The sequence below is a fragment of the Spermophilus citellus genome (assembly GCF_964194105.1).
Source record: "Spermophilus citellus genome assembly, chromosome: 3".
NCBI lineage: Eukaryota > Metazoa > Chordata > Mammalia > Rodentia > Sciuridae > Spermophilus > Spermophilus citellus.
Window position 1 is genome coordinate 118,752,367 of NC_138184.1, and position 23,838 is coordinate 118,776,204.

General features: G+C 36.7%; 1 protein-coding gene across 3 annotated transcripts; it reads right to left on the reverse strand.

Moving 5' to 3' along the window:
• Nucleotides 1-264: 264 nt before the first annotated feature.
• Nucleotides 265-22,886, reverse strand: VSTM2A (V-set and transmembrane domain containing 2A; the record flags this gene model as incomplete). Of its 3 annotated transcripts, none has more annotated exons than XM_081286468.1 (5): nucleotides 265-381; nucleotides 18,275-18,611; nucleotides 19,505-19,555; nucleotides 20,834-21,000; nucleotides 22,808-22,886. In XM_081286468.1, 5 exons carry the CDS (start codon nucleotides 22,884-22,886, stop codon nucleotides 293-295), a joined length of 723 nt encoding a protein of 240 aa, XP_081142594.1. The 3 variants fall into 3 exon arrangements, with proteins under 3 accessions (XP_081142594.1, XP_081142595.1, XP_081142596.1); XM_081286469.1 differs by lacking the exon at nucleotides 265-381 and adding an exon at nucleotides 427-503; XM_081286470.1 differs by lacking the exon at nucleotides 265-381 and adding an exon at nucleotides 595-641.
• Between the last annotated feature and the right edge of the window lie 952 nt (nucleotides 22,887-23,838).

Here is a 23,838-nt window from a genome sequence, read left to right on the forward strand (position 1 = left end):
CCTTTAGTAGGAAATCAGTGGTATCCATAGTAAATATTTACTATACCGATGACTTTCAGGCCAACCCCTGAGCAGTCAGTGAGATGATGAATTTTTTTTTTTTATTTTTTGTTTTTTGCGGAAAGAAAAGGAAAAAAAATAGATCTTGCTATTAGAAAATGTCCTATCACTTCACACTAATTGTCTTGAAAGAAAAGATCAGGTGTGATTTGCCAAAGAAAATATTATCAACAAAGCATGTGATAGCCTCTTCATTTATGGTTCCGGAAGCAGGCGCTCCTTGTGTAGGTAATTAGAGTACAGAGGGTGCGGAATGATGCTTGGAGTTTAGGGTCAACTTTGCTGTCCGCTCCGTAGATTTTACAGGCGATTTGCTCTTTGCTTTAAGAAGAGAAAGTGATATTGGAAAAAAGTCAGCACTTTAGATTAAAGCAAAGCACCCTTCACAAAGCCACAAACAAGAAGCAGGACAGAAAGTCCATGGCTTGTAGCTATCCTCGCACCTGCGGAAGAAGTTATAAGATATTCGCTCATCTTGAAGATTTCCAATGCTCCTTATTAGGCTGTTTTAAACACATACATATATATATTTAATTAGCTCGCCAGCTTGGCTCTGGTGCTCATGAATGTCTTGGCATGCACTGCAAATAACAACACATACAAAGTATTTCAGTCCCAGGAAGTTGGTGGCGTTTGTTTTGTCTTTCAAACAATGCCATCTCATGGTTGGGAGGTCTGAGAAGAATCCAAATACGTTCCTTCAAGGAATTCCTTGAGGATCATTCCCTATAATCATTTACTTGTTCCTATCAGTAGCATCTAAGATCACATGCCCCCTTGTCCTAGAATTAGCATAAAACCACAGGAGAAGCAGAAAAACTGACAGCAGCAGGCTGCTCAACTGGGAGAGGGGGTTGCATTGGAGGAGGTGCCTCTGGGCTTTACATTTAGGGTCAGATCTTAGTTACCTGTCCTTCAAGTTGGAGGAGGTGTTAGTACTATCAAGAACTAGAAATTCTTGAAAGAGTTCCATCACTATCAAAGGGGAGGAATTAAACTGTACTTTTGCATTTTTTTTCCTTCACATATTCTCTCCAATGAACTACTAGGTATGAATGATATACAGAACAAAATGTCATTTTGTTAGTGAAAAACAAAAATGCAATGGGGCATAGAGCCTTTATTTTCTGTCTTGATGGGAGATGGTTAAAAGACTTTGAAGGGGAATAAGCATGGGGAAGCTCAATTTTTAAAATATCTCAGTTAAATCATGTTTGGTTCCATAGTGGCAATGATAAAAATTGTGGCACAACCCTTTACCACTCAAAATGTCACATTAGAATTAGCATTTCTTAACTTGAAATGGACATTTAGTGACTCACATTACCATTTTTCTGTTAGGCTTTTAGATAGTGAAATTTAAGAACCTAAAATACTGATATTGGTCCTGTGTAATTTAAAAATTAATCACCATTATAATCCTCATTCATATGCATAAAACATAACTTAAGTATTGTCATTGATTGGCTTTTGGGGAGGTGGCCTGTGTATGTAACATATCTCCTCCAGACACCTAACAACTGAAGACCCAGACCTTAGCGGTGGGACTCTGAGGAGTATTCCCATATTCAAGCTGGATGACAAGGTTCAGAAATACAAAGTGTCGTTTCAGACTATGTGTAGCTCTAATTACAAAGACCATTCAAAGAAAATACACACAATCTGTGTAGAATCACTAGTATCAGAGCTTTCCAAAATTAAGCCTATATTCCTGTAAGGTTTTGATGAATGATTCTTTAACAAGGATTCATTTGATGAAAAAGAGAAGAAAGGAAAAAAGAGAAATTAGTACACGGCTTCTTAAGTAGCCACTGGCACTTAATATTTTGCACAAAATATGTCTGGTATTGAAGAAAATGTTTAAAACAGCTGAAAACAATAAAATTGGGTAGAATGACATAGTCTTTTAAAAATATTTCATGAAATAGTAGCTTCCTCTTCAGCTTGTGTATTGCAGATTAGCTCAAATTTGCTAAAATTGCACATTTTATGTTGCTTCTTTCTTAACTCATCAACTTTTCATATGATATGCCTGGCCCCATCATCCCTATAAATATTGAGGGAAAAGCTGCTTCATTTTGACCCAACATTTCCTATTATACATCCAGCAAGTGCAAGTTAAAGCATAGTTTCAATGGGAAAGAAATCCCGTTTTATACTGTGAAGAATTTAAGGCTACTAAAATTCTGACCTGCCTTCAGCTATGCAATCAACCATTTTTTTTAGGATTGTGTACAACCACTCTGGGCATATTTTTAAGTGGAGAATTTATTTCTGTTAGGACAATTACAAAACATTTTCCCAATGTAGTAAATTCTAAGGCAAATCTGTATTGTCATCAAATCACTCATTAGTTTTTTTCTTTTTCTCTGCTTTTTCATTTATGTCTTGGATGATGACAGGCTTACTCCCAAGGCTTTTAGACAGTGAAATTTAAGAACCTAAAATGCTGATATTGGTCCTGTGTAATTTAAAAATTAATCACCATTATAATTTTCATTCATATGTATACTACTTGCATAAAACATTATTGTTTATCAAATATATTATGGTCTAATTCTTTTGAAATATGATTTGTCAAGAACCAACTTTGGCTACTCATGCTTTATTCTTATTTTTACATAAACATTCCACTTATGTGAAATAATGAGAGCCAGGATTGCTGTCAGGAGCCTTGAGTGCTACTTTCTTTGGATGCCAGTCACTTCTGAGCTCTCAAATAAGATACTTACTTCTTCTATGTTTTCTAACATAAGCTTAACCATTCTGTATTGTTATTTGTTTTCATATCAGTAAGCCACAACATTATATCAAAATAGGTGAGCCTATTTTGTTTTACTTGGTTTCTTTTGCTCTATGTCCAGGTCAGGTAGATAATCTGTTATCTCCTGAAGGAGATCATACATTTAAGCAACTATTGCCCTGAGATAACCTGCCCTCCATTTTATCTATTCTCACCAGCTTGTGGAATATCTCTCTTTCCTCTGAATTTCAGCAGCATTTTGGTTTTGCTTCTCTTGTGACCTTCACCTGGACTACATTGCTTCTAATTCATTACGTCATGTCTTATCCTTTGGATCACACATTAAAAGAAAGGACTAAAATATTTAGCATTTTTTCAAATTACTCTATCTACAACAAGGCTTTGAGTTTTTTTTTTTTTAACTTTTTCCCCCAACATAAAATACCCTGGGAAGAAGAAGGGGGAGATGCTATTATCTCAATTATGTAAAGAAAATGTTTATGTAGCATGCCTGGGCCTAGAGATTTCTCCTGGACTCCTAACGCCATTTAATTATGCTCCTCAACTAGATACTCTATTCTGTTTTTATGCCTAAAGATTTTCACAGTGTGCTCTGAGGTGTGATTCCCCATGTCTTTGTAAGGTAGGGGAGGTGTTTTCTCCATTTTGTAGATGGAAAGGAATAATCTAAGAAGTCTTAGTACAGAAATAAAGCTTCGATTTCTCATCCTTTTTTCTTTCTTTCTTTCTTTCTTTCTTTTTTTTTTTTTTTTTTTTGTGGTGCTGGAAATTGAACCCAGGGCCTTATGCCTGCAAGGAAAGCACTCTACCAACTGAGCTATATTCCTAGCCCCATTTCTCATCCTTTCTTAATCCTCATGTAATAGCTAGTGTTGGCATTGGCCTCCGAGATATGCATAAGCAAGCCGTTTGCAAGAATGTGATGAACAGTCTGACCAGGGATCAATACAGAAACAGCCTCAAAGATACTATTTTCACTATAATTATCATTTCACAGAATAACAGAAATTTCATCTATTTCTTTGGGGGAAAATATCAAAATTAAAAACAATCAAAGCACAGTATTCAGGAGTTTGGATATCTTCCGCAAGCAAGCCAGAAATGGTGTGCAGTTGAATGACCTTTGGATATTGCCTGTTTCAACAGTTGTACTCTCCTCCATGTTGTCAGAGAGTATCATTTCATGGTAAGGTTAGTATCCCATCTTCTCCACATCATTCAATTGAGGGAGACTTCGCAGACTGGGTAGTCTGCAGTAGCAGGCAACTGTTCTCCCTCTATCCCACTTGCTGCCCCTCTTATCTGTCTGCCAGATGGAGAGCTTAGTTCTCTTTCAGCACCTTCCTTTTTAAACTTCCATCTGTACTGCTATTGCTTTCTGTATCTAGGATCCACAGGCTGGGAGAAATTGGATATTTTCAACAATGCCACTCCCTCATCTTGCTCATCTTAATGTCCACAATAACAAATATAAAAATAATTTTAAAAATGTCTGGGGGATTTGATGTGTATCAAGCAGTATGAAAGCAGGCACTTTACATACATTATTTTAGTTAATCCTTTCAACAACCCTGCCCAGTAAACATACAGATCAGGGAAAAGTATCTCAGCAACATGAAATAACTCACTTTCTGATATACAAACAATAGGAAGTAAAGCATAGACACAGAAAGAAGACAACAGATCAGTAGGGTCAGCACAGACCTTGGAGATGCTTCTTTCTGGAACTCTCTGAGGCAAGTAATGTTACTCCAATGTCCTCACAGCTGCTAAATCATTATTATTGAAATGTATACTAATATTTTCAGAAATAAATGTGTTGGACACAACACATTTTAGAGAAAACCTTTTTGCTCATGAAATGACAAATATTGGATATGGAAACATCACCAGTATCTTAGTTTTCCCAGATGTTAATAATAAGTAAGGTTTGTTTTGCTTTTTATCATGTAACAAATGTCTTCTGATATAAGAATATTTTTAATTTTTCCAACTATAGACTTTTGGAACTTAAAGATTGCTCTGAATTCACTTGAATGGTTGATTGAGATGTGGTTCCACCATTAATGTGACATGTCCCTTTTCTTTCTAAAAACTTTTTCCCCTACACTTTTGACTCAAGTTTAATAGTCTGGGACCAAGAAAGCCTAAGCTAATTGTTCAAAGTGCCACCACTAGTTAGTGAGAGGAAGAGAATGAAAAGCAGAGCTCTTGGTTACTAGGAAAAGTTACCAGGAAAGGAGAATTTACTTCAAATAATCAAGTAGAGGGATTGAGACAACTACCCAAACAATTTGTCTCGTATAAATTTTACCAGCTCTTCAATTATCCATTTTCTCTTGCTTTTGAATATTTTCTGATGCATTAATTTTCTATGTGAACAGAACTTTTAGTCAGCTTAGATGTAGGGAACATTCCCCATTCAGGGTATCTGCCTGCAACTTCAGGCATGATTCTTGAAAAGCTTTTCTCTGCTTTATTCTTGTTTATCTAGTGGAATCAAATGAAGCAAGAAGAAAGAAAGAACACAAATTCTCTCCCCCTGTGCTCCAGAGTGATTCCAGAATCTTTATTTCATAAAAGTGAATATCAGAGAAGCTCATATGGATAAACCTAAAGACAAAATCCCTCCAATACAAAAAAGAGCAATAGTCTATTTTTTTTTTTTATCTGTGAAAAAGTCCAGCTTATAAAGAACTGAGTGTCCATTACAGTGCTTAGAATAGACAGGCCCCTTTGACATCCTTTTCTTTTATAACAGTTGTCAGCTTTAAGAAAGAAAAATACCTGTGTGAGAAAATTTGAGCTAGCTTTTAATGTAATTTTTATTCAGGTTTGCACATACTAAATTGCTATTGAAGGGGAAAGGTCAAATAATAGGATGATTTTATCCTATAATTTTTTGAGAAGAATATATTTTTATTAGAATTCTTAGAGTTCCAGTGCCAATTTCTTCCAGAAATCCATTTTTTAAAAGAAATGTGCTTCTTTTTGACCTAATACATAAATCGCTGATTTTATTGAGCCCCAGCTTGTTGGCAGGAGCTGCTTAAGTTTCCTTTCTTGCTTTCCTTTAGTCAGCAAATTTACAGCTCCATTCTAGTTATGAGGCCTCTTAGTGTAGCTGAGGGAAAAAGAGCAGTTAGTTGCCCATGAACACAAGGACTTTATGGCAAGACACAGGGGTGATACCCCATTCACCACAGAATTTTCCAGATGTTCCCTTTGCCTACAACCAGTCACTGCAGCCTTTCAGGATGTCTACTTTCCCCAGTTACTGAAGAGTGGACACATTAAGTCATTCTGCCTTCCTCCATCAAAGACTATAGTGCATCTTAAAATAGCACATTTTCATGTAACTCACCCATCTGAGTAAAAACTGATTTTTTGCAGCCAGGATGATCATTGTGATAGAGACAGCTAGTATTTTTTGATCACTTATTATTTCTTTACCTTTGACTATGATCCCACAGGCGTTAATAATCATTTTCTGGTAGGAAATTGAGGCTGAGAGAGTTTATGCCATTTGTTCGAGTTTCCTCAGTAAGTAGGGAGTATAGCTGAAGTTCCCATCCAGTTTGTTTGAAGCTAGAACTAAGTTGTTACAAATTACTTTGTGTCTCAATATTTTATTTGGCAGTTCTTCATACGTAAAACTCTATGCTTTCTCAATTCTGCTTGATTAAAGTACAGGGAAATTTAAGAGGCTTTGACAAAATGGAAAACAATATGGTTTGGTGGAAAAACAGAATGTTTTCAAAGAAGAAAGTTTTAGTGCCACATATATTTAATAACTGCTTTAGAGGATACATTTATATTTTTAATTTATAATTAGCATTACATTTATGACAACAAATAAATGCTGGTAACATGTTTGAAATTATTTATTCATAGGGTTTAAATATACTTTCTGCTTGTATGTTTTTGTTGTTAATTAACAACCTTTTTATTTATAATGAAAAGGTAGATGTTAATCCAGACTTTGAATAATCACACAATACATATTAGGGATTGCACACATGTGGTTTTTGCACAGATAATGTTCAATAATGTTTGACTAAAGGCTTACATATGTGCATTTAATTTTGGGAATGAAGTAGAGAAAATTATGAAGATAATTGACATCCATGTGGGATGACCTCCTTACAGAGATTGTGTACCCAGTCCACTTACTACTTTGGGAGTAGTAAGTGGACTGGGTACACAATCTACAAAAGGAGTAGTCCTGGGTACACAAGTAGTAGTTCTTACTACTCCCAAAGTAGTAAGGATACTTGCTTGCATAAGGAAACTGATAGAAAGTATACCACAGCTAATAGTATTGATATTAAGTAATGGGGCCAGAGACATTATTAAATATATTTTCATAATTTCTGCATTGAGAAAGTAGGTGTCAGTTTGGCTAAATATTTGAGCAATTGCTCACTAATTGGTGAAATAAAGAATATCTTCTCTCAACTACACTCCTTTTTCATGTTATAGACCCTATCTTCAATATCTTCAGAGAAAAATTCCTCTTCAAAGAAGGAAAACTATCTCATATTTTTAAAGAATTATCAACTGAGGAATTCAGAGTGAAAAATGGAATAAAAAGAAAAGAAAGTAAAGTTAGCTGTGAATATGAGATTTTAATTTCCATGATCTTATGTAAATCAAAAAGTAAAGATATTACCATATATAATAATTTGTCTAAATTAAATAGTTATTTTTGTTGTTCAGCAATGTTTGATTTTAAGGAAGAAATTATTTGAGGACCTAATGTCTACAGGACACACAAATCATCAATCATATGTCTTCAGAGAACACATTTATTTTAACATAAGGAAAAATCTGCCCATATATTTTTCAAGTTTGAATTACTGGCTTTACCCTTTTCCTTAATCTATTTGCTTAGAAATATTCTGAGTTAGAATGTTTAATAAGTTATCTTCACATCAGAAGTTTTCTTCTTAACTATGAGGATTTAATAATCAAAGATATTTGAAGCAGTTTTAAACACATAATATTCAAGACATGCAAATCAAAGGATAGAAGTGAGCAGCTGTCAAGGACTCTTTATCTAACGTCTTAGATAAATTGGCTGTTAAATATCATTTTAGATAAATGTACATAATTGTTATCATTCAGTATGTAAGGAAGAATGATCCAAGAAGTATTTTCCAATATTCTCTGACCATTCTTACATTAACGGTCCACAGTTGTTTTCATGAAGATGCACTAAATTCACATGTATTCTTAGCTTTATCCTCATAAATGTTTTTTATTTTATGTAAACCCAAACATAAATTTTCAATCCCTAAACATTTACTTAACTCTACTTATATGGTAAGCACACTTCTAGGAGCTATAATAACACCAAAAGTGTAGAGACACAATTCATATCTTCAGATCCCTTATGACATTTTCATATAGTTTGAAATAGAATGAGTTTTTAAATTCTGAAGATTTTTTAAATTTAGTGGCTGTGATTCTACTGCTTGTTCTCTAAACATAGCATTTTTCAAATTAATCATTTACTATGCTGGTAATGAGAGAACTGCCATTTTGGTATATGATATTGTTTAATCAGAAAAATTAAAAAGAAAATATTTTACAAAGGGCCAAAGAAGACACTGCTAAGGATGTGTCTGCAATATAGAACAATTAAGTAAAGCATGAAACACATTGATCCCATAATAGTCCCTGTCATTGCACAGTGGCTGATACCTTTATATTTTGAAATTTGGAGCATCTGAAAGCATTATTTAATTGTCATTAAAATGTTTGTAGCTATGAAGCTAAAATTTGCTTAATTTCATCTTTAATTTTTCAATAGCTCAATAGTGTCAGCTTCAAAAAATCAGCAATCGTAATTCCTAGCTTTAACAATTTGCTTTAATTCAAGCACGGCATTCCACCTATAATTGAGTCTGTTTTAAACATAAAAGATTCTGTATTCATGCAAAAGTGCTCTCTCATACTTTTTTGAAGCAACCATATTAAGTAAAAATTCTGGTTATTTATAGGTTTTCCTGTATGTTGATTTCCATATGTTATCCCCAATGATGATTAAGTGCTCATCATTTTAATCTTTTGAATTGGGGGCTGAATGAATTATAACAAATAATTGCATGATATTTTATTTATAGATGGTAGGTGTGCTTAATTTATTTAATCAATATAGATGCATCATGATCATACCTATCTGTTTAGAAGAACAATTTAATAGTATGATTCTCTACATGGCACCCAGAAAAATAATATATCATATATGTGCATATGGGTGTATATATATGAAATTCTTTATTTCAATACTAAGCAATTTCTGAGTTACTACTTTCATAACAGTGATTTAGGTACACAAATTTGTACATTTGTGTGAATATAAATATTCAAGTTTTATTATATATTGGGTCTTTTCTAAGACTACTAAACATTCTTTGAAAACATGATTCTAGAAACTGCATAATAATCACTTTATGCTTTAATGCATGAATTAGATGACTTCTCTAGGTCATTTGCAAAGTTCCACATATATGATTAACTCTGTGCTGAATGTCAATGTTCAAGAGTTCACATCTGATATACTATTGATCTGCTTGCAATGTCCTCCTGGGAGTATAATTTCAGGGATACATGGGCTGCACACCAGAAAGCCCCATTAATGGTCTTTCCTGCCAAATTTTCCTTGAGAAAGAAGTTTCAACTCAGTGTTGGGGTTGTGGATTACATAATCAGAGTATATATAACTCTTAATAGGTAAACAAAACATTCTCTTAAAACAAATGTTTTGGATTATATTAAAATATTATGTTCCTTTGTAAATTATTTTGTAATTTTAAAATTGCAAAGCCTTAGGCCTCTGATTTTATGCTATTTTTCCTGTATTTGATTTTTCTTTTTTGCTTAGCTCTTGAATCAGAGTTCACTTGCATATATATATATATATATATATATATATATATATATGGTGGTAACATTTTCCATTTTCCTTTGGCTTCTTTTAATTGAATAAATTGTTCTCTAATTGTTATATTGTTAATTTCTCAACTGTTATTTTATATACTTTTAGAATGTTCTTATCTTTTCATTTTTATATTTATGTTTCTTTATTGTTATCTTAAATAATAGTACTTAATAATATATTTTCATATTTAATAGGTAAACAGGAAGAAAATGAACAGTTACTGAGCTCCCTTACAAGCTAGGTTTATTTACTTTGTTAGATGTTTAAAATTCATTATCTCACTTAAGGCTGAATATGACCTTGGGGGGAGATATATATATATATATATATATATATATATATATACACACACACACACACACACACACACACACACACACATATATATATCCATATCAGTTTTATAAATAAAGATTTTTTTAAGATTCAGAGGGATTTTTTGGTCAGCTCAAAGTGACAAGGGTAGATAGTTAATCTGGGAATCAAATATGAACATATATGATATCACAAACTGAATTTTTATTGTAGGTTTCTACTTTATTTTCTTTTAAAAAGGCTTTTAAATATATTTTCACTGAGGTATTTTTTTCATATGTATTACCAATTACTTTGTGACTTAAATAATTCATAGGGTCTCTTTTGAAAGCTTTTACTTAAGTCATATAGCAGAGAGTTCATATAGTTATGGCATCTGAATAGACATGTTGCATATTCAGGTCAAATTCATAAAAATCCTTTGGAATTTTATTGTGTACTACCATAAGGATCTAGTTACCAGCTTAGGCAAGACAGCTGGTGGGTAATATGTTATGGTTGTATAGAGAAAAATTTATCATCAATTAATGGTATGACAGAAGGACAAAAGAAATATCTGAAATTATAAACAAGGCATAAGCCATGAATAAAGACTCTCATTCTTCCTTCTTTAGCTCGTCACCTCTCCACAACAACAAGAAAATATTTGCTGAGTGGAATTGACCATTTGCAGTGTTGCCTCCTTATTTACAGATTTCATTTCAGTCACTGAGAACAAGTGCTGTCCAAAAAATTAATATTTGTCTTGACTCTTAGGAGACGAAGATCCTGTACACCAAACTTTTATTACACTATAATTTTGCTAATCTTCTTACTAGTTATTGTTGCTAACCTCCTCTTTACCCAATTTATAGATTAAACTTTAGTACACATTGTGTACACAGAGGGGAAAAAAAATAGCATCTGTAGGATTCAGACTATGTGCAATTTCAGGCATCCACTGTGGGTCTTGGAAAGGATCAATATTAGATAGACATCTTCACTCTTGTCCTTTGATTGCTGATAATCATAATAATATACAAGCAATGCAATGATAGTCATATTAATACCATAACTAGTTGCCATTTGTTAAGCGATTATTAAGTGCCAAGTCTTTACATATGGAATGTGTCACATTCCATATGTAATTTTCATAACTCTGATCATTCTATAGTTTTTATTAAAGAAATGAGGAAACAAGCACATAGCCATGAGTTATGGAGCAGAGCTGTGAACCATCTGCCTCTCTAACCACTGTGCACTATGGCTTCCTCTGGTGCCAGAGGCAGAAGGTCTAAGAAGTACCTCCTTGTTTATTTAGGACCTTTCATGCTGTGTTGAATGCACAATTGCATGTTGTCCAAACATCAGTGGCAGAGTGGTCCTCCAGAGAAGGAGTCCCTGCCCTATTTTGTTCTTCTTAGCATATATGTTACTTTGATCAAAATAATGAAGTCTTTTCTGCAGTCTTCTGACCCTTTGGTCATATTATCCAGAAAACTACTCCTATTGTACTTTCCTGAAGTCACAGGACTGTGAAATCATTTGAGACAAATCATTTGACAAATTCTGCTTCACGTCCCTTCAATAACCTTCACACAGCTAGTCATGTATGGAAAAGCCCATCTAGCCAAGCAAAGGGCCTTGGTTTTATAGGCCCAGATAGTGACTGGATTCCAATGTGTAAATAAATATGGTTTGTTAGAGAATTTAACCAGTATAGACTCTTAATCTGCAAAATTTGGTTCAAATAGCTCTAGCAGATAGATTCCTTGGCCTGTGTTACCCAAATTATTGCCTCAAATCTGCTTTTCATCTTATTTATAGACATTTGATTTACATAGTGGTCATTTAATTGATAGAATTACAATGATCAGATTAATTTAACCTGTGTAAGCAGCCAAGATGCATCATTTAAACCAAAATCAACATTAAGGTCTGAATTCTACAACTGGCTCTCTACCTCAAAGCTGTAAACCATTTATTTATAGATGAGATCAGGAAAACAATCTTTTTGTAAGAACCTCAGTATCTTATCTCTCTCTCCCCAACACCTTTGAAATTCTGTTTTAAGATCATTTCTGCTAAATCTGGCTACTTTTGGAAACCTGCCATGTTTATCAGCAACATAGGAGCTCTGGTGAGATCTTGGCTTCTGGCAGCTGTAACAGCAGCTGCCTCGGAACACTCAGGTTTGCTTCGTGGTGAAAACACAATAATCATATTTTGGAGTTCAGAGAATCAGCATTCCTGCTGAGCAATGACAGACTCCACACATGGAAACATAACTGCAACCTTAAGCACAGCCAGTTTTCTTACAAATGCCAGCTGTTCATTACAGGAGTGAAGAGAAGACCTTTGCAAAGTCAATTTCAACATTGGAAAAAGTAATTGCCAAAGAAAAGAGTCTCTACAAAAGTATTTGAGGTGTCACACACAAACGAAGAGGGATACCTGTCCTGGTTTGCGTGAGACTGAGAAAAATTCCTGAAATGTAGGATTTAGAACATGAAAATGAGACAATTATTACAATACAGGGTGCAAAAATAAGGGCTTCAAAGGAAATGAGAACAAATTGCTGCAGGAGGCTGGATGAGGAAACAACCAATTATGACTAAAGCAATGGGAGAAAGCTTTATAAAGGAATTTGCATTTGAGTAGAAACTCAGCAAATGGGGAAAGACTCACACAAAGAAAGCAGCATTTGCAGAGTCACAGAGGAAAGGAAGTGTCTGAAAACATTGGGGAAATACCAAGTAGCAAGAGTAAGTGTAAGGATTAGGAACTCCCCAAAACAGGGCTGGAAATTAGCCTGTGAAAATTAGAGATGGTGCTCCAGAAATAGTAATACATCTTCTGTTTCGATATGTTCCTTCATTGGAATTAAAATAGGGAGACTATTAGAAACTGCAGGAATAAAGAAAGTAAGGAGGGCTTATGTTGAGAATGAAACCAGTGTTAGCAGAATAGGAAAAAAAAAAGTTTTTCAAGGATGTTTGGTAAGAAAATTACTAGGACTGAATGACTAATTCAGCAACGACAGAGGAAGACATAAGAACATTTTCAAGGTTTTTGCAAAATCTGTGATTGTGATTATGTTATTAAAAGTTTAGGAAAACAGGAGGAAGGCCATTTCTTTTGGGTGAGCAAGTTAGGAGAATAAATTCAGTTCTGAATATTTGAGTTTTAGACCTCAGGTTTGGTTATATATTGCTGTGAAAACAAACAAACAAACAAACAAACAAAACCCAAACCAACTACCCTAATAGCCAGGTGCCTTAAAAAGACAATTGACTGTTATCTTGCACTGCTCTGTGCTTTGCCAGGGCTCAGCTGGAGAGTGACTGCAATGAAACAGCATCTGGGGATGAGTTGGATGAAGGTTGGCAAGTCTGAATGTCCTAGCAGCCTCCTCACTCCCTTGTTTAGTGCTTACACTGAGCCCTCCCTCAGGAAGGTGGTCTTGAGCTATCTGTGCTTCTAATATGGTGGTTGGCTTTCAAAAGGTTTCTAGTCCCCCTCAAGACAGGTATGGAATTAGCATAACATCACTGCATTATATTAGTCAAAGTGGTCGCAGGCAAGCCCAAACTCAGGGTGGGGTTGGGGAGAAAAGGCTCCCCCTGTCAGTCGGTGGAATGCACACTTGTGCAGTTATCTTTTCCAGGACATGTAGGATGAAAATGTGGAGATGTTTATGGAACAATTATGAGCCTTTTTTGGATCTTCAGAGGGAAGTTAGAGGTAGAACTGTGAATGGGAAAATTTTATCAAAACCAGGGGAACAGGGGTAAGATAAAGAAGGTGAGAATGGAAAAAGAATGATATTGCACTAATTGAGAAGGGGAAGCCAACAAAGGAGAGGGTAGATTGATAAAGCCAGTGAAGAGCAAATCAACCTGAGTAGACAAGAGGGGTAAGAGTGTTAGGAGTGATGAGGGTACAAATGCTGCCTGCAAATTGGGAAGGATCTTATCAGAGGATGTGGTAATTGGAAGTTTAGGAGATGCCAGTGACTTGAATGAACATTTACAGTCACATTGACCAGGGAGAGAAAGACTTTATGGTATTGAGGTATAAGGAAGCAGGAGAAAGCATACAGTGCCCCTCTTGGAGGATGGCAGGCATCAGTTAGGTGTGCCACCCTGAAAGATCTGACTTTGCCAGGATGGAGAAGGGAGGGGCAGGAAAGCTGTTTTCCCAGTTTTCTTTGCCCGTTTGAAAGGGTGGGTTGGGAGAAGGAAAGAAGAGAAGGAAAACAGAGAACAAAGGAAGGACCAGTAGAAGAGATATACAGAAGAGATATTTAGCTTCAGAAAGGACTGGAGATGTTGGATGATACAGGAAGAAACATCGGGAATGGAATTTGGCAGTGGAGGGGAACTAACAGAAATCTTCAAGCTCTCTGTGAAGAGAGAATTAAACCACTTCATCCTGGTAGAGATCTTAGGATTTTCCACCTCCAGCCCATTAGATGCCACTCTCTCTGAAAAATCTTTCCCATCTTTGCTTGTATACTTTCTCCCAGGTTGCCCTCCTTGATTCAACTAGCTAGAATCAAGGATTCTTTCACCTCTGAACATCTATCAAATATTTCTTTAACTTCTAATTCCATGTATTTATTTCCATACATTATTTAGTGGGAGTTTCTCTTTCTTTCTAAGCTTTCTCTAAATACATTTTTAAAAAAAAGAAGAAGGAGGAGGAGGAGGAAGAGGTAAGGGATATAGAGGGATATAGGTTTGATATGAAGAGTGTTGGTCATTGGTAATGAGTACACAAAACTGGAGAGGGTTTGGTAGAACTGGAGATGAGAAACATAAAAAACTGCAGAAACCAACTTTCATCTAGCTTTAACATTTTCTTTATTATTTTGGTTCTAATTGTTGATTAAGAAATTAAGTAGAATTAAAATAATTTAAGATAATTTACTTGTTTATGAAAAATTCTAAAGATAAAGAAAATTATAAAGGTAAACAGTTTCAAGCAGGACAGGGCTGTATCATGATCACTAACTTTTTAAAAAAAGTCTAGTCATATTAAATGATACTTGAATCTCCATCTTTTAATATTTAGATAGTCATGAACTATACTTTCCATCTTTTTTTTTTGTATAAATTGCCTTAGAGAAACTGGTTTAATTGTTTTACAATTTGAAGATTTTATATAACATTATTTTCAGCTAACACTTCTCTTTCATAGACACAAAAATTACTTGACAGAAAAATAGTATGAATTAAGAGTTGAGTGTGTTAGCATAAATAATATAGTCAACTAAGTCAAAGATGATTATGAAATAAAAGGTGAAATAGACCATCTTTTTTTGGACACAGGCTAATATTATAGTGTTATTTATACTGAACAAGAAGCATGCCTCCTTGTATCAATCATAAAATATAAAAGTCTAGAATAGCCCTTGGCCTGTAAAAAACAGATTTTAACTGTGTGTTTTTACCATGTCCTGGTTTTAATAGAAAACAAAAGATGCATGGTAAATGGAATTCCCATGTATTTTGTTTTCTTACAAACTAAAATATAAGCCCCTTGAGGAGAGGGAGTATATCTTTCAAAAGTCCCTGTGCCTGGTGTAAGCGTTTCCTGAAGTGATGGAAGGTGAATAAATGAATGAATAGATGAAGCATGGGTATTGAAGTAAGCTTTATTTGAATATAATCTGAAAAATTCTAAAGCAAAATTATAAACCAGGATGTGAGTAATACAGTGAATATAATATATAAATATCCATCCTAGGTTCTATATTATATACAATAATTGTGCAAGCATAAAACTTACACTCAATAGAATGGGCAACTGGGACACCCAATACTGAAAGAGAGAATGTTGATAAAATTATGTAAAACATTTTCCAATATGGTAGAAAAAAGATATTAAATATTTTGAGATAGTCCAGATTAATCTTTGCTATAAGCAGATACGTTTTGTGAAAAAAAGTTTTTAATGAATATAGGCTTCCATCAGATAGCATCCTTTCTCTCCTTTTACCCTTAACTCTAGAAAAAACAATTTTGTACCTAAGAGCAAATCTGGTGGATATAGATAAAATGAGCAACAATTTTCATTTGAAAATTGTTTTATGATTTCTAGAGCTTATAATTTAGCTCCAATCACAGTAAGAAATATATATTAAAATGGATATTTTAGAGTATATTATTAACACCATAAAGTAAAGAAAATATCTTAGAAATAGAACATCTCATCTATGTTTAGACTCTTTCATTTGAAATAAGTAATCTGTTTGATTTTATTCCAAAGAGCAGATTTATGGTATCTGGCTTGGAATATTCTATGTAGGCTAATAATTTCACTTCTATGATTTGGAGTTCTAATTGGATCATAAATTGTCTGCTGAGGCTACTCTGTAAGTAGAGTCTAGCTGCTTCCTTTGATAGTCTGAAGGAAGAGGAGGACAAGTCCTCCAAAGACATTAAATCTTTCTCAAATAGTGGTTACAAAATTGTAACTGAGATATAAATATGTGTGCATACCCTTATATAAAGTAACATCATTATTAGCTCTGTTGATAAAAACCATTATTAGCTCTGTTGGTTTTGTCCTTTAATTTGAGAAACAAAGGCAATGATAAAGAGGAAAATAAGACAAAGCCATACAAATTGGACTTCAGAGAGGCTAAGCCATCTGTTCATCAGATTGATAAATTACTATGACCAAGGCACCATGGGAGAACTATTCATTAACATTTAAAGGCAGTGAAAACTCACAGGGACCCTAAGCCAAGTAGCCTATAAATCTACAAATCATATCCATTAGAACAGAAAACATAAAGAAGAAATCTATATTAACATACATTGATTGATTGATTGATTGATTGAAGTGCTGGGGATTTAACCCAAGACATTATGCAGGCTAAGCAAATTCTTTATCACTGAGCTACACACTCAGTCCTGGCATAATATTATTTTAAGGTATTTTTCACAAGCAAGGATTTAAAGATAGATATATATATATATATATATATATATATATATATATATATATATATATATATCTTCTTTAGATATATTCCTTTAAAGATATACATATATATCTTTATATATATGTACCTTTCATATATGTATCAAATATATGTAAGTGTATATATGTATATACATATACACACACATATACATATATACACACACATATATTTGATTAGGATGATTTTTAAGATGTGTGCATATATCTCCATGTATACATATCTATATCTATCTATATACATACACATAAGATGAGATGGTCAGAGTTTTTAATTTAATAACTGAAGTTATTAAATATTAGCAATATAATTTTCTATTACCATCAGTAGCATCAATTATTGTTCAGAAAAGGGAAAAGCTTAAATTATTATAAATTGATATTTTTGTGCTCTTTATCCCATAATATTATGTCGGTATTAGAGAAAATCAGGACAGCCATGGGTCCTGTAGGAGACTGCTCTACAAGAAGCCTGTATCTCATATCAAGGTTAAAACTTCAATGAGTTTCCATTGGCTGAATGATTACATAAATTAATGCCATTCAGAACAGCTTTAACTTGCACAGCTGACTTAGGAAATGTGTGACTAAGCTTCTAAATTGGCATCCGAGGCGCATTTACAGGAGTTGCCTTATCTCTGCACCACTTATTGCCTTTCATCCCCCCTCACTTCCTCCCATTATCATCATCACTTTCATCACAGGCAGCTGAAGTTTCTCCTTCAAAATCAAAAGCCCTTGGAGACTAGTCCTGCTTAAAGTTATGGGTCGCTAAAAATGTTGATGATGTGGTGTATCTCTTTCATTTCCATTTTGATTAAGTGAAAGCCTCTTAATTTGGGTCATTATTGATACATAAATCTGTAGAGAAAATGAACATGCATTTATAATGTGACCACATTACATGATTTATTGTTCTTACAACATATAAATACAGAAAGAAAAAATAGAGTCTTAGATCCCCTGGATATGAAGCACTGACAGGGACTAATGGGGCAAATGCACATCCTCTGAGCAGATCAGCCCCTGCTCTCAATGGCTCAAGACTCATTATGTCAACTGAACTAGGTCTCCCATTAAAAAACAACAACAACAACAACAACAAAAACAAAAAACAAAAAACCACATCTAATATCAGTCTGTCTACTCTATTTGACTGAATTTTTTGTGGAGGATTTGTGAGTGATAAATGAAAGGCTCAAAATGGGTTTCCATACCTGATTGTGGACTTTGTTTAGGAATTTTGGCTACCGCTTGAGGACTGGAGGTGGAGTGCGTCCGCTGGTTGGCTGAGCTGTGGATGCTGCTGGGAACTGCAGCTGAGATGTTCTTTCGAGGCTTCATATCTTGCAGCCACATAGGTGAGGCTTCGAAGGCCTGCATCCTCCGAGCATGACTGTTGGCATTGACTTTCAGGTAGGCCTGGGCCTTGTGTTCTTGGAGCTCCCCATAATTGGCATCAGTCACCCTGCACTCATATAAACCTTCGTCCTTTTTCCTCACTTTGGAAATCTGAAGCTTGTGGGAGATGTCATTGCCTTGAACTTTCACTGTCTGAAAAATTGCAGGTAAAAAAAAGTGCTGCATGAAATGATTTTGTTCTCATTCTTTATCCTGAGCTTGTTATGTTGGAAAACTAATGGGCCTTAATTTCTTCCTTTTGTATTATAAAACTATTTCATATCTAGTACTGAAAACTTGTTAAAGCCATTTTTCAAGGTAAGTTGTATTATTAATGAATTTACTCTGGATAGCTTAATTTGAAGTACAGCAAAAAAGATGATTTTCATTTTCTTCTCATAATATAATTATTCAAACTAATAACCAATAGGGTAAAACAATATTTTCTTAGTTTCAATAGGTCAGTCTTCTCCAGTAATGGTTGCAAATTTATATTTGCTTTTGGCTTTATATTTTTATGATTTTTAATACCAGCATTAGAATTACATTAGATGCACTATGAATGACATTTAAATTTGAGTTTTTTTATTTCATTATAATTTCAAAATCTTCTTGGATGCTTTAATTTTTTTCTCTCTCTAGGAAGATTTCTGTATATTACTATTTAACTTTCTATTTCCATAATTTAAAATGCATATTAGCATTGCAGCCCTTCACTCTTATACAACTGTTACAAAGAACAAGAAAAAAAAGTCACACAACCTTTTTGGATACCAAAATGATTCTCTAGTTAATTTCTATGTATTTACATGATTAATACATAATTTTACTTATGGACTCTCAAATCGCTTCAGTTTTTATGTACCTAATGAGGTAAAGAGGAGATAACTGGCTCTTATCCTGCGTTTGCAAAATTGCTTTTTTTTTTCATGGACAACAAATTAAAAGGTTTTAAAATCTAAAATCCATTTACTACTAATGTTCACCTTGGGCCTGCCTAGCAGCTAAGGCACGCGCCCCCTGTCGTCTGTCCCTGTGACACTCACACTGATCTTGGTCCCGTCGTTGTCCGGCTCTCTGTCTGGTAAGAGCTCCACCTGCGGGACAAGGATGCAAACGCTCAAATTCCCATCGAGGTCCTCTGACTCCCTCGTCCGCAGCACAGTGGTGCGGAGCCTTCCAGGCTAGTCCCAGCCTTTGTAGGTGTGTTGCAACATTTTAGTTAGGACTGGGAAGAGAAGGGACGTGGCCCCATCTGCATCTGGTCCCCTGGTCCGCCCTAGACCATCCCGCCTTCCGGAGGTTCGCTGGACTGCGGCCAAAGCCGCGCAGTTAGACCCGGCTACCTCCCTAGCGCGCTTGTCGCTGCCCAGAATGGTCCCGGCGCCACCAGTTTCGCGGAGGCTGAGCTCCGGGAGGCGGGCCCAGTGCCCGCGGCCGGGCCAGGTCTTCCTTGCGGTCGGATCCGTCTGGGGCTTCGGGTTCCGGGAAGGTTAGGGACAGACTCAAAGATGCAAAGATGGGCGGAAATGTGAATGTGGGTGGAAGTTTTCGGGCGCAAATTTCTCCATCTTTTTCTGCGCTGCTGTCCCATCCATCCCTGGGATTTTTTTTTTTTTTAACAGACTTTCTTTTCCCCTCTCCTGCACGTCCGAGTCCTCTTTTGCTCAACTGCCTTTCTTCTTTGCTCTGACCCTCTTCTGTCTCCCTTTCTCCTCACTAAAATCCCCTTTCCCCTCCTTTCCTCACACTTCCTCCTTTTCTTCCTCCCTCCTCTTCTTCCTCCTTCCCTTCCTCTCCTATCCACCGGTGGCTCCATCATTCCCTCCTCCCTTTCTCCTCTCCCTCCTTCCTCTGCTCATCAGCCTCTTCCTCTCTCCTACTTCTTTTCTTCCCCATTCCCTGCCCCACCCTCAACTATCTCGGTTAAATGCAAAGGTGAGAGAAATGGGACTAGAAGGGAAGAGGGTGGTCATGCGGGCACGAGCTCGGACAGGAGTTCTTCATGCACACATACTGTCTAGAAAAGAGTAGCGGATGTCCTGGGATGTACAGCGCTGTAGTGTCACAATGGGCATCTTAATAAAAGCAATATTAAGAGTAGGAGGTTACTCTCCAATTTCAATCAGGAAAGGCTCCTGACTTCCTTGGTAATATGACTTCCTTGGTGGTTTTAACTTATGTCGCCCAGGACAAATTCAGGCTTGTTTCCTATATGGCTGGGAGTCTTTCACGCCCCCTCCCCAAAAGATGGGAAGGTCCCCAGGGACACCTAGGCAGCATCTTGGGCCCTGCCCCCCCCCCCCATTGGAAACCCAGAGAACTAAAAGAGTGGGACAGACACGGGAGCTTTGCGGACTACGTGACTGCACTACCTGCGCTCCAGCCACCTCGGACCCAGGCTCCAGGTCCTCGGGCCCCCGCAGGAACCACCACTGGATCTCCAGGTACACCGAGGCGGAGCCGCTCTGAAAAGCGCAGGACATCTCCACATTCTGCCCCTCTGTGGCTGTCACATTCCGGGGAAACTCGGTAAATTTTGCTGTAAAACAGGAGCACATCCTTTTGGCACATATACACCACTCTCTCCAACGTTTCTTTCCTTGAGAGCTCACGTTTTTCTCGGACTTAAAAAACAGCAACAACCCGTCTATGACATCCCTGACTTTGCCTGCCTACATCCCCCACCCTCCGCCTTTCTTTGCCTCTTGACAGTCTTATTTTTGGTATCATGACTAAATCACTTTGTTGTTGATCAGGTCCAGATAATGGAATGGTTAACAAGCTTGCCAGTAACTCTGTTAGCCAAGATGCCCAGAGTTAGATCCAAATACCCTTTGTCAGATTGCAGTATGCCACAAAACTTACTGAGATTCAGTGAGGTACAATTTAGACCATATGTCAAGTTGTTATTATGAGGAAAGCCTCTTCCCTCTAAGTTTCTAAACAGTGTATGACTAACGGAATATTTCAATTTGCAGGCTGATCATGACTCTGTCAAAATGCACATTGCTGATATGACAAAAACAGTTATTAGCCAATTGTGATCTGAAGCCTACAGTAGTGAAACAAGTTGCACACTTTTTAATGTTTTTATTTCATTCTCTAGAAATTAATCTTCACATTTGTTCCTATTAAGTTATTGAATAGCTATTGCCATGTCCCTTGGAATCTAACAATCATACATCCAGGCTTAGTTGAGATTTAAAAATATTTTGAAATCACTACAGAGATTTTTTTAAAAGCCTATTCATTACCAACTGTAACACTGCCAGTTTGTCAGATTCATATATACATGGTGAAACTCACAAAAATAAAATGTCCTCTTTCTCCTTAAGGGCATGTTTTTGAACATGGGATGCTCTTGTTAACATGGTTGTTCTTATCTGTGTAAAGGACACTTTGCAAAGAGCTGATTGCTTCCTAAAAGTAGTCTTAGATTTGTGGCTGATGGAATTGTATAGCTACAATGCACACTTATGGAAAGGAGGGCTGAGGGAACTGCAGGGATGATTTAGGGTGTATGCACTTTACCCCCACTTTTAAAAGATAGATACTCATTTCAAAATTTTATGAAATCCCAGATTGATCTCTAGTGAAATGGAACTGTGTTTATACTTAAAGGAAATAGGAGCTATTGAGAAGGCAGTCTGATCTGAAAAGGACTTTTCTTTTCAAACTGGAAGGAGGAGTACATGGCATTTCTGCTTGCAGAAGTGATGCAGTCTTCTGGCAGCAGAGATGTGATCTGTTCATGGTGCTGAAACGACCACTGCAGCCTGCAAAGTCCTGAACAACTGGATTCAGCAGGCTGCTGCAGCTTGTAATGCAAGTCGTGCCTTTTTTTATGGGTCCTCAGAGGAGTCTGTCCTTTGATAAACACACATGCAAACAAAGTCACACAGACTCAGAAAAGGCAAACTCTAAACCCTTTCTGCCTGCAAGGGAAAGCAGGACTGATGATGGAAAGTCCCCCAATATCTAGTTCTGTTTGTGGTGATTATGTATGCATGAGTGGTTATCCTGTGCATGCACACAGAAAGTACACACACACACACACACACACACACAGCCCTGTGTTTGTGTTCACTGAGGAACTCACCTCATTGCTAGGCACCAAATATATAATCTCTGAAACCTCTCATGCCTATGATTTAATAAACTTTAAAGAAAAATATCAAACAGAATACTATCCATACAATGTAAACCCACTGTTACTTGCTAAGAATCTCACTATATCTTCCTGTACATGCTTTGAATATAAGGAAAACAACACACACACACACACACACACACACACACACACACACACACACCAGATGTATATTTGCCATTGAGCACAGACTTACCTTGAGAAGAAAGCCCTTGTTGTACATGTAAAACGGAAAAGAAAACAATTCCAACATATGCCAAAAAGATCCCCATCATTCCAAAGTGGGGGGGTCACATCAGTGTAGCCAACAGCCAAAAAAGCCCTAAAAGAAGAGAATGCAAGTGTATCAGAAGGCTCTGTTTCAGAGCCCTGGGCGCGACACTGCAAACATCCTATCCTGCTGCTCGCTCCGCGGGTGAAGACTGGCTTTGGGGGAGAGGGGAATGCAATTCGCGAAGGTTAAAACCAGCTGGCTAGGATTCCTGAGGCTTCTAGTGCAGACCCAGGCTTCAAACGCTGGGAAGTGTCTCCGCTGCTGGCTGGCTGCTTTCAGCTACCTGGCAGCTGCTCCAACGTCAGCCCGCTGCTCCAGCTTGCGTGATCACTGCCCTCCCTAAACACCGAGCCAGCTCGGGAAGCGGGGAGTGGGCAAGGGGGGCGGGCTGGAGGACTTCGCTGGGCTCGCGGCGCCGCAACTTTTCCCTCTAATGGCTGCGATGATGCCTTTAACTCTCTGCGTGCTGGAAAGCTCCGCACCTGCGGGTAGCTTGGGCCGGGCAGCCCGCAGAAGGCTGAGGGCTGGGCGGCTCCATCTGTGTTTCCCTTCTAGAGAGCAGGGACATTTATTTTTTCCCAATTTGCTTTTTCTCCCCATCAGTTGAATCTTTTTGTCTGGATCTGATGGCTTACTGCCAAAGAAGACAATACAGTTGGAGGGTTGCAGTGTTTGCTTGGGGCTAGGAGTGAGGGATCTGAGGAGGAAGTTGAAGCATTGTTGAAGAAGAGGGAGGAATGGGATGGGGTGGAAGAGACTGCTTCGGGGCGATGAAAACAGCCATTTGAGGGAAATGTCGCTTAACCAGTTATTAACTGCTCTAACTAGAATGATCACATGCTATTATTTCACAAGAATTTATTGCTGCACAGCCTCCAGTTGGAAGAGAAGCCTTTCATGCAGGCACCATATCACTCCAGCTAGTAAATCAAAGAGAAGAAAAGTACAAAAAG